This window comes from Cottoperca gobio, chromosome 11, assembly GCF_900634415.1.
Source record: "Cottoperca gobio chromosome 11, fCotGob3.1, whole genome shotgun sequence".
Classification (NCBI taxonomy): domain Eukaryota; kingdom Metazoa; phylum Chordata; class Actinopteri; order Perciformes; family Bovichtidae; genus Cottoperca; species Cottoperca gobio.
This window is the reverse complement of record NC_041365.1, coordinates 19959885-19971995: the sequence shown is the minus strand read 5'-3', so window position 1 is coordinate 19971995 and position 12111 is coordinate 19959885. Positions and strand designations below refer to the sequence as shown.

Sequence of the window (12111 nt, the reverse complement as noted above, 5' to 3'; positions counted from 1 at the left end):
AGGGCAAAGAGGGTCTCAAAGGAATCCAGGGACCGTCGGGTCTTCCCGGCTTAATCGTAAGAAAACTGATTTGATGTACAGCATAATGAACATACCCACTGTTCCAGCAGTGTTGTGTAAACAGGCTGAGTTGTAAACGTAATTGTAGACCTTTGCAGTTGCTAAATGATCACTTTTATTGATCCGCAGGGTCCGTCTGGAAACATGGGAAAAGATGGCAGAGCAGGTGAAACAGGAGAACCTGTGAGTAGATGTTTACCTCGTCAGACATCCAAAGAGTATTTACCTTGCACACATTGTCTGTTTTTAGACAAATGTGATAGTTTGAGGTGACAAGACGATGCACTTATTTCTGATTTATTTTCAGGGCAAGCAAGGTGAACCTGGACCAACAGGAAACCAGGGGCTCAGGGGACTCCCGGTAAGTAACCACCAGTAAACGGATCCGATCAAGGAAGCTGGCAGTGCACTTTACTGTGACTGATTCACTTATCTTCCTATACAGGGCTTCAAGGGCCACAGAGGAGAATCTGGAGCTCCAGGACCAAAGGTGAGTGTGTTACGTTGTGTTTTTCATGTATTGGGAAAAAGTCAAAACTTTCTCAGTGCTTCTGTACAAAGCAGTGAAAACTTCTACTTTTTGTGACAACAGTGTTCAATTTTATCATTTCACCTTTTACACATTTTTCAATGGTGGCAGTGTTTTTACTCTGTTGATGAGATGTGCAATTTGATGAGCGCTGCATGATGGAACAGCTGTTAACATAGCACTAGTGTCTCTTCAGGTCTAATGCAGTCATGAGTTTGACATAACATATAAATCTTATCAAATCATTTTCCACACAATTGGAACGACGCCAATTACCTTCATCAAATGACAATAATACAACTGAAAGAAAGTGTCTCATCTTCACACTTTACTGCAGTTAAAGACCTCAAAGGTATAAAAGTGGTGAAGAACATTTGGAGAGATAACCTCGTCTGCTCGACAGCCATAACTGGAACCATTCACTGCACGTCAGGAGACACAGACTGCCGCAGTGTCCAACACTGTGATGTCAAGATCTCTCTGACACTTTCTTCTACAAACACCTTCTCGAAGAGAACCGCTGCACCTGCTGCTTTGTCTCTAACACGGCACACACCCGCAGGACAGGTTCCTGCCACAGCGCCGTGACCAATAGCACGGCTCATTACAGACGGCTCATTACAGAAAGCTCTGACTGAGCCACAGCGAGGCGGGCGGCCGCTCAGCCCTGCAGCCCGCTCTGCTGCCACACACACAGCAGACAACTTATTACAGGAGCCGTGAAGTGTTTCCATACACACTGAAAGTGACTCGTAATCATTGTCACTAAATATCAACCTATATTAACCTGTTATTAAAAGTTAACGTATAAGTGTCATAAAGATCTGACTCTGTGGATCTCAAGTCTGCTTTTATCTCTTTTTATGCACAACAATTACTTGTCTTTATTATCTAATTTTATAACTTTATTTACCAATTTATTCCTATTTTAACTAATTTGTATTTTGGCATCGATACAATAATAACAATATCCTAATCTCGTTGTACTTGTACACCAACAATAAAGATATTCTATTCTAGAAGCACTTCTTGACAAAGAAAATCACACATGTAAATATAAGAAATATTGCAACATTTAAATATATGGAATCAAATATCACATAAATAAAATATATCATGTCACAAAACAATGCACGCTCCACCGATGAATATGTCTTCATCAGAAACTCTTTTGAAGAACAAGGCAGTACAATAAAACACAAGATGATATAAAGCATAAACACATGTTAAGGTAAACGTCACCTTAAATAAGAACTTAAAGTTTCTCTTATTCTGTCTTTATTTTGTCTTCTGTGCCAAATAGGGAGAAGATGGAAAGTCTGGATCTGCTGGACGTGATGGTAAACCTGGGAAGGAAGTAAGTTCAACTTTATATTTGTAGAAAGTTTAACTTTATAACTTAATAATATATAAACATTGAAAGTGGTTCATGTGATTTATTTATTTATTCATAAGGGAATAAAAACGGAAGCAATTATATGTATTATGACTCAACTGAAATCATTTTTAGTTTCCTTCTTAGACATCTGACACTTTCTGAGACACACACACACACACACACAGACACACACACACACACACACACACACACACACACACACACACACACACACACACACACACACACACACACTCACACACACACACACACACACACAATAAAGCTACTCTCTTACAGTAGCTTTCCTTTATCCATTTACCATATAACATTAATATAGTTGCCCCCACAGCAAACATTTGTCTTCCCCATTTAAATCCTGTCCACCATTCTTTCCTCTGCAGCATCTCTTCCTGGCTTAGTCCCACAGTCTGTGAATAATCACTATCGCTGCCTGGAACCAAATCCTCCATTGATTGAGGGAATGCAGATAAAACTCCTGAGATTAAAAAAGGTTTTGGACAGAATGCAACATTTGCAGCAGACCCCAGAATATGAAATCCCATCTATCTAATACTGGAGCTCCATTAGCAGCAGTGCAACACTTTAAAGCGGAGCAGCTATACATCTTTTGACATCGTGTGGGAGTTTTACACCATTTGTCTTCACCAAATGACACCTCTCACGTACACATTTAAAGGACTGCAGCACTTTTATCCCCACATTTGTCGAGTAGCAGGATGTAACACTTCACCGAAAATACCTTTTTAACTCATCCTCTGGCTGTGGGGCTCGGAGACAGAATGTTCTCACAGCATGTGAATGTTTCTCCCACTTCCTTTCACAAAAGGAAAGAAGGAGTTCAGGTTTAACACGTTTGCAGTTTTTCCTCCTCATGCTCTAAAGATGAGCTATGATGAGCAAGGAAAAGGTCAATAACAGGTACATAATAAAACGGTCACTTTCTTTTTGTTTTGGCAGGGCTCTATGGGACCTCCAGGCCGAGAAGGACTTAGCGGACCAAGAGGGGAGTCGGTGAGTCATTTTCAATCTCTTGCAGGGCTGTCTGATGAAAACAGAAGACAGACGCAGCACAGTGTCAGGCAGACGGATAGATACGGACATAAAGTGGCACTCAAATCGTTTCTCTCGCTGTCCTTCCCCATCAATTTCCTCATCCTGTCTTTTTCTTTCCTTTTGAATCGCAGGGCAAGCCAGGTGAACCGGGTCCATCTGGAAAATCAGGTCTTCCTGGAACTCCAGTGAGTTAATATTCCTACTGTACATAATCTTTAAATATGCAACAAGCTCTGAGCTGACTGACAACAGAAACAACTAAACACGTCCCTGCAACACCTCAATGCAAACTGTCAACTATAACATGTGTTTAACAAAGTCAACACACATATACAGAAGCCCTGAGAGGCAAATGAAGAAGGAAAAATAATCCTAGGGATCCATTCTATAAATTAGTTTTCTGGAAAACATTGTAGTTGTTGTAATGCTCATTTTGGCCACAAGAGGCTGAAGTGCACCACTGCCCCCTGTTCTAAATAGGACTAAAAGCGGTAGATTAACTCCGATTAGCGTTCATTCCTAGCCAATAGAAATGTATGACAGTAATGTAACATAACTTCCGTACATTTAATAGAATAAATAAGAAAAATGAGAAATAATTGGGCATTTTCAGAGCTAATAGATCAAACATTGTGTGTGGGATGCAACTGAAGTTGAGAGGAGGGTGTGAAGTATTTCTAGAGGAGATGAGCTGTCATATTATGATGGAAGATTGCAGTAAATGTTGTCCTGGCCTCGATGGGAACATCACTCCCGCCTAGAGCATCTGCTGGAGGCACAAGGCCGATAATTCCCTCCACAGGTTTGAATTTCAGACGTGCATCTATAGACAAATACCTACGCAGTCCCTTGTGACAGCGAGTCTGAAGCATCTGATGATGCAGAATGCATTAAGGTCGTGTGGGGGTCAGGATGGCAGCATGTCTCAGGGGAAACGCCCAGCCTTGGTCGTCCTTCATTTATAGGTGCCAGCCTTTCATGCAAAGACGTGCATGTGGAGCTGAGTGTGTCGCCTTTACACCTGGCATCAACAGTTACTCAATTATAATGGAAGTGATGGAAAAATGCATTAAATCCAATCGTAAATATTTCCAAATAACAATAAAGTTTGTTGTTATGGTGCGACTTTGGTGAAAACAACTCCCGTGTTCTGAAAGGTAAAATTATTGCTTTTGTCAATGGAGTCTGGCGTCTTTAAAGAGAGCATATATAACAGCTTTAGCTCCTTGTCTGAAAGGGCTGTCTGGCAGCAAGGTAAAGAGGTAAAATATTATAAATAAAGTGGAGATTTACACTAATATCCATTTTCTTTAGGTGGCCAAATTACTTTTTGCTGCTTCACTACGTCCACAGCAGTACATTGCTTAGCTCAATACTCCTGTCCAGGTTATACACTACTATGGTTAAGTACCTCATACAACCAAAACATCCAAACGAGACACTGTGTCAGGAAGTCTAGAGGAAGGAAACCAATGGAGGCAACGAGTGAACCTGGGAAAGACATAATCAGGATGAATCTAATCTCAATGTCTCCTGCTCAGATTCACAGACTGCACGTACTGTGTGGTTCTGTCGCGTCTGTGAAGGTTCAGGTCTATTCTGCCTTGAAAGCAGCAAGTGCCACAAGTGGTTAGGACGTGTGCACATCTTTATTCCTGACCCTCATCATCTTTAATCTTTTAACTTGTGAAATATGAGCCTTGTACTTACACGAGCAGTGCCGGTCCTCATAAAGCTTTTGGAGCCTTTATGTACTCTCACATTTCCGCTGAGCACGCAGGTGAGGTCAATTAAAGTCAGCGAGGGTTCGGTGATTACAGAGTTTATAGGGAGACACTGGCACCGCGGCCTGGGGACGAAGAGGAGGGAGAGGAAGGCAGAGGTCATCACGACAGATATAATATGTCACGGAAATAAAATGCAGTAGATAGAGATAGTGAGTCCTGTGAGTGAGGAGAAGTTTAAATGTCGCCATTATTTGCAGTAAAAATGTGTTTTGGACAGAAATAGAGGCGCAGTGTTCCTGGGGAGGAAGAGTAACTGTTAACTAACTGATATGCAGCCAGCTATCAGAGAGGAGTGGATGATATCAGTCAGCAGAGGGAGCAGATCATCAGAAATAGCCCGGAGGAGGCGAGCAACAGCCAGAATGAGAAAGGTTGAGAGAGGAGATAGAGAGGGATTTCAGAGGAGGGGGGGGGGAGGTATTTCCAAATGTACCACAAAGAGAGAGGAGGGTGCAGGGAGAAGCAGAGGAGATGTGCATCTATTCAAGAATATAAAGATCAGTGTGGAAGCACATAGAGGACTTTATTAAAACGATAATGTAAACTTCAAAACGTAGCATTGACTTTTCCTCATATGTGATATTTGAGTAAAAATGAAAAAACAATCATTTTAATTTTCACATATAAGCGTTCTCTGACCGTGGATGTTTGATAAAAACATTGTAGCCAAATGGTCCATTTGTGCAAACATTATTTAATTTAATTTAATTTTTCTTGAAAATGCAAACAGTATTATACCGTTCATTCACAAAGACTTCACCTGCTGCACAGTGGACTATAATCTGCACACATTAATACATTCCTTTACGCCGGGGTTACCATATCCAGCTTGTCTTCAGGCCCACATGTCCCCAGTAAATATGAATTTTAATCTCCTCAAGCTGGCATGTCCCACCACAAGATTGGTTTATGAGATTTCTTTTATCCAGGGCACTGTCGCTTGTTGATGCAGCTAAATGTTAATCTTGCTGGATCCTCAGTAATGAGCAAGGCTTTTAGAATACAAGTACAGTATGCCACGTGTGTGCCATGTGAGACACCATATCTCTGCTGTCATATAGGGTGTGAGGGGAGACAAGGGGGAGCCCGGCAACCCAGGATTACCAGGCTTCAGCGGGCCGAAAGGCCCAACGGTGAGCGGGAGATTTTACACATTTTGATTCTAACATCGCAGCTCACAAATATGACCAGCTGTGGGTAATGTTAACTTTTATATTCATTTCCAGGGTCCAAATGGTCCAATTGGTCCAGAGGGAAAACAGGTAAGCACTTCATAAAACTTTGATGACTAAGATCATATTTTATATATTTGTTTCTTGCTCACATTCGCTGTTTTTGGTGTTTTTAGGGGATGCCTGGCAGAGTCGGTGATCGAGGTCTTAAAGGAGAAAAGGTGAGTTCTAGAGAAGGAAATAGATATAAATAGATTATTCAGATAGAAAAAGATAATTTGCTCATAATAGATGAAAACCTGTGAACTGAGGGATACAAATGAGTCATAACTCAAGCAACAGACATCACACACACACAATCATTCAAATCCAAATCCAAAAAAAAGTGCCTTTATAATTTCCATCCATGTTCAGTTCAGTACAGTTCATTTAGCAGACAATAAGTGCAAACAATCGTGAGGATACAACTCCGAACAGCAAGAATCTTGCAGGTACATTATCTTCAAATAAGTACAATCCTTTAATTGTAGAACAAAAGCTTCAAATAAGCCAAACAAAAGAAACAACATACAGAAACAATTATTACAACTATTAGCTACACATAAGCCAAACCAATTAGTGCAACATACAAAGATCAGTGTTTTTTTAAATTATTATCATTTTATTTTTCTATCCATGTCTGTACAAAATAACAAAAATAACTTTTCTAGATTTTTATCAATAGTTTTCTCAACTTTATCAATAGTTTTCTCAACTTTCATCTCATTACATCGTATATATATATATATATATATATATATATATATATATATATATATATATATATGCTGAAACACCTGTTCTATTTCCACTATTATGTATCGCCACTTTAGACTGACTTTTATTTATTTATTTATTGTGATGGTTGGGTGCAAATAAATACAATTGCTGCTTTTAGATCTCATCTTAAAATATGCTTTTTCAGAAAGGTAGATGATTTCCAACTATTTCCGGGACACATTCAGTTATTTTAACGATTCTTCAAGCCTGAAAATGTTTAATTGTTGTCATCTAACCCAGGGAGACTCAGGTACGAAGGGAGATAAAGGACAAACAGGAGATTCAGGTATGCCCGGAAACCCTGGACCCTCCGGCAGAAAGGGCCACACAGGGATGATGGGCATGTCAGGACCGCCTGGAGAAATGGGATCTACTGGGTCACAAGGACCTTCAGGAAACCCCGGTATCCCAGGCCAAAGGGTGAGTCATAGTCCTGAGAGCTTTATTGTTGATGCCACAGTAATACGTGCAGAACATTAAGATTATTAATTAATAATGGAGTTAAAGATAAACATCTTTGATGCCACAGGGAGAGTCGGTATCACTGGAGCAGATGAGACGGCTCATCCAAGAGGAGCTGTCAAAACAACTAGACGGTGAGGAGGCGACTTCTCTTACTTCTCATCTTCTGAGAGAAGCTGAACACAGATACATGGACAACGTTTAACTAACTTTGCTTTTGTGTGCAGCCAAAATGGCTTACCTCATGGCCCAGATCCAGCCAGCACATGTGAAGAGTACAGCGGGCCGCCCAGGACCTGCAGGCTCTCCGGGTAAAGATGGAAGCTCTGGACGATCGGGCCCCCCTGGAGAGCCCGGTATGCCTGGACAGAATGGAGGAGAAGGACCCAGGGGACCCATGGGCCCTAAAGGTAGGATAAAGACTCACAGAAAGACGTGAAATGACCATCGCATTAGGTGGTGGTGGCACATATAGTGTTAGACAGGATTCAGGTTTGGGCAGCAACTTTGGTTTAGGAAAGAAAAGATCTTGGTTTGGGATAAAACAGGTGCGTTTGTCATGTAACTTTACTTACATAGTTTAAAATATGACCACGTTGACACCGACTGCAGTCTCCTGGATTAAAGTCTCGTGAATGACCTCTACATCCACCCCAACCTCCGCCCTTTGATTAAAACCTATTTCTGTGTCCATTGCGACAAACTTGACTTTCAATTGGCATTGTTTGTGTTGCCAGCACTAAATATAACTATAAACTGACTGGCTAACTGGCTCCCAGGAGACAGTAATGTCCAGTAATGTTCTAAAGTTCAGTGTAAAAAGTAACCAACAGGTTATGGTTCAGGGGGGTGCAGACTATATCTTGGTGTTGCACAGTGATTTCCTGACATGGAGTTCCCCTTTAAGTTGACTTTTTCACCCAGGGACATGCCTGATATTCCAAACAGTCCATCCATGTGTCATACGTTTCTACACACAGTAATGCTCACAGTTGATTGATAAATATAACAGCTTTTAATGTTCAGAAATCACAGTGAGTCTTTTGTTTTCCAAACGTCCAGGCGAGAAAGGAGGAAGAGGAGAAAAGGGCGAGCATGGTGTCGGTGAAAGAGGAGAACAAGGACCTTCTGGCGCAATAGGTAACAACCAGTCTCTTACTTTCCCATTTATTATTATTATTAGGTTGGTTTCACCCAATTTGGAGCTCTATTGGTCTATGTTGATGTTTTTTTTATGCTGTCTCGCACCTCATTTACATCCTATTTTGAATCAATTACTTTACTAATTGTGAATTAGAAAATGGTCACCCAGCTCCCTATCTGGCCGGTGGGCTGTAAGCATCACTCCCCTAATTGTTCCTCTTCTTACTAAAGGTCCAGCTGGTCTGCCTGGTTATGGTAAAGACGGAGGCCCGGGACAAGCCGGAGCCCAGGGAGAGGCAGGAAATCCCGGCCCCCACGGTCAGGCTGGACCTCCCGGTCCCACTGGCCAATGTGACCCCACCCAGTGTGCCTACTACGCCAGCCTGGCACACAGACCCCACACCAAAAATGTCAAGGGGACCTAAGAACAGAAGAGACACAAAGAGCTAGAAGTCCGGCTGTATTTATGAACTTGGTCTGAATCAAGAACCTTTTTCTTTTTCAGGATAACCTCAGTATGGAGGGCTGAAGCAATATGTGCTGCCGGTCAGATTCTTTGTTTTGTTAGTTTTTTGGTAAGACGCTTGGGATGGATGGAGATTCTTCAGATTTAATATTGGGTAAAGAGGGCAGCTAAAGTGTTTTTTCCTCACTCAAATGCTTCCTGTAAAATATATAAGGAGATAACAACAGATGATGCAACCCCCCCATCCTGAAGAAAGGTTTGTCTGATATTGTAGCATTTTAAAAGTAATCATCTCAAAAGTTCTGCAAGGCATTTTCTTACAGGAACCTTTTTCCTGCATCCCACCATTTTGCATCGATTCCCATTCACAGCCCACACTGTCCCACATTAAGCAATAGATGTCAGTCACTGCTCACTACATTGATCTCTTGCAGGGGCTCCTCTGTGAGTCTATTGGTAATTACTCAGTCAGGGGAATTATCTGTTTTATTGTCACTGATGGCGAAGGCGGAGGACAGACAGTGTGAGGCACAATCCCAAATAAAATAGTGATTTTGTGCAGGAGGAGTGTTAATGAGTTAGTGTGGAGAGTGATGAATTACCACTTTTGTGCACTTCCTGCCTCCAAGCAGCCGGCAGTTTTCTTCCTCGTTTTGCATTGGTGTCCCAAAACATTGCAGAAAAATAAAATTACTTTTAGAAAAGAATCCCAAGAATTGGATTGAAATTGGAAACAAATTGAGATTTTATTCTGGGAAAAGAGAGGAGGCAGCAGAAATGAACTCTATCACAACTCATAAATTAGAGCCTTGGCAACGTCGTTTCAAGCTTTTGGAGAGATTTGCAGTTTATTTGCCTTAAGAAAATGCAACACACAACCCACACTATCAATCGTTTAGTGTGACTAGGGATCATTTTATATGTGGATATTCTAATTTTGAAATGAAAGTATTTTGAATTGGCTTGTAAATGTGTCCAAAAATAGTAATACGATGACATGTACGCATCATTCAGGTCACCTATAGGATGCTTATTAAACCTGAGACAGTGGAGACAGGAAGAAATGTTTGATTTGTACTTTTATGTTTAATGAAGTGGCTCTGGTCTTTCTCTTTTCGGGGGTATGCGTAGCTTCGAGCAGTAAACAGCTTTGAGGAGGTGGTATAATTGCAGCCTTTGTTCACCTTTCCTGAAAAGCTGCTTGTTTCGCATCGCTTTCTCTAAATGTGTCACTTCCTTTCGGTCCGCTGAGGCTTATTAAGTGCCTGCACTGTGGTGGCGCCCGGGCAGCTCAGGCCGGCTCTGTATAGACTTTGCTTTTTTCTTTTCTTTTTTTTTGTCCCCTGGAACCTAAAATTGGAGAGTTGCTTTTCTGCATCCTGATGACCAGACCGTTGTGGTAACCACTTGAAAGATATTTGGACTTACGTCCCTCGAGGACCAATTACACTTTTCCCCAACCTCAGATGTTCTGGTCATCTGGAACTTGTTAAATAGCCTGGACAAAAAGGTTCCACATTTACCTTCCTCTCTAAAACATGAAGAAACAGATCGATAAGAGGTAAGACCTGCGGGTCAAAGTTCATCTTTCATCCTTATTGTCTCCTGCTCGGGTTACCAAACGGAAGGTCATTCATAAAAGCTTTTAAATGTCTCTGTCACAACTTAGTTTTGAAGATGTCGGTAAAGCAGAATGTAGTTTTGAGTTTGATTCATCGTCATTTAATTTGTCAAATTAACGCGAGGCAAAGAAAAAATAGCACATTCTTCATCTTACAAATGAAAAGTTGCAAAAAGCAATAATTGCAAAATTTTAAGGGCAAATTTAACATTTATCATTAAGACGTTTTGGACATTTTATTGCCTTCAGAGCAGCTTTGCCTCTGAGAAATGTCCGCACATTGGTAAATGTTTGTAGCTACAGCTAATTATATCTCCTTTCAGTCAAGTGGTAGAGAGCAGTTCAAATTTAAATCAACTTCAGAATCAAATTTGGTCCCACGTGTATGATCGGAGAGATACCATAATATCAAATAATCTATTAGCTTCTTTGTCGATGGTTTATTATCGAACAATCAAACCGTATCAGTATTGCCCTTTCTTGGTTTTGTAAATGCTTGTTACAGTGACTGCGTTATAGGGTAGGATGGTAGGTTGCTTAACATTTTGTAATGCATATAAACCAAACATCTTTCATTATTCAAATTAGCATTTCTTTGCTAATTAAACTTTTTTTTTTAAGTTATACTGCTAAATTATTCATGATTTGAACCAATACAAAATTGTTTTAACACACTAGCTAAAATGTATTAACCCGTTTTCCAACATTTGGTGCTAAGATATGTTAAATGAGTGGCATATTGTAAGTATGACACATGTACTGTACTGTATAATAAAGACTGGAAAGGATTCATTTTATAATACACCCTTCGCTTTGTTTTTTGAATGCTTGCGTCACGTTATTTCTCCTGTCATTATATTTAAAATCCATCATGTTGTAAGATGAATATGTAAACCAGCTGTCTGTCCCTAAATGAAATTGTACAAACCTTGTACACCCTGTAATTTATGCACATAACTTTAAATCCACTGGCTCCAAGCCATGAGACAACCTCTTAAATCAAAGCGACGTCCTCGGGATGCGAACTCGTCCCAGCAGCTTGGCAAAGGGCAGACTGTGTGTGAATGTATTTGTGCTGTGCAGACAGAGGTAGGGATGATGTTGACTGCCCTTTGTAACCAGGCAACAGTGAAATGTCCTCCTGAATCCAGATTATATCCATAACAAACAAGAGATATGTTCTTTTTAAAAATACAGAACCATTTTGCCGTCGAGGCGCCGTGGATTGTTATCCATCAACCACTTTGTGGAGACACTGCAGGTGAATAGGGTAAACATTTAAACTAAAGTGTATCACCATGACACTTCATCAATTTATTACTTACATTAAGACAGTATGTTTTTGTATTACAAGTTTTCTGAAAATGCATGTTTAGATATGCAAATTAGACATTATATTATTAAATATGTACTTTGTTTGCTACATTTCTAGAACAGAAATCTGAATATTGGATAAAGCAGGTACAAAATTCTTGTTTCATTTTGTTGACATTAGAGTCAAAGGTTTTCAGATTTGGATATCTCTTTGTATCACTTCATAAATCAGAAAATACTGTCAACAGACGTAAAAAAAAAAAGGAAATTTCTCCTTATTTGA

The 12111-nt window shown here is 40.4% G+C and overlaps 1 protein-coding gene across 1 annotated transcript in view; it reads left to right on the top strand.

Moving 5' to 3' along the window:
• col22a1 (collagen, type XXII, alpha 1) overlaps positions 1-11306 on the top strand; it is a 48847-nt gene extending 37541 nt beyond the window's left edge. Inside the window, exons 50-64 of the mRNA XM_029442461.1 lie at positions 3-56; positions 190-243; positions 368-421; positions 506-550; positions 1893-1946; positions 2949-3002; positions 3176-3229; positions 5893-5964; positions 6058-6093; positions 6180-6224; positions 7063-7242; positions 7352-7418; positions 7512-7694; positions 8347-8424; positions 8659-11306. Of these exons, the coding sequence (XP_029298321.1) occupies positions 3-56; positions 190-243; positions 368-421; positions 506-550; positions 1893-1946; positions 2949-3002; positions 3176-3229; positions 5893-5964; positions 6058-6093; positions 6180-6224; positions 7063-7242; positions 7352-7418; positions 7512-7694; positions 8347-8424; positions 8659-8852 (1224 nt within the window). The 3' untranslated portion in view covers positions 8853-11306. The remainder of the gene's footprint in view (positions 1-2; positions 57-189; positions 244-367; positions 422-505; positions 551-1892; positions 1947-2948; positions 3003-3175; positions 3230-5892; positions 5965-6057; positions 6094-6179; positions 6225-7062; positions 7243-7351; positions 7419-7511; positions 7695-8346; positions 8425-8658) is intronic.
• The last annotated feature ends 805 nt before the right edge of the window (positions 11307-12111 follow it).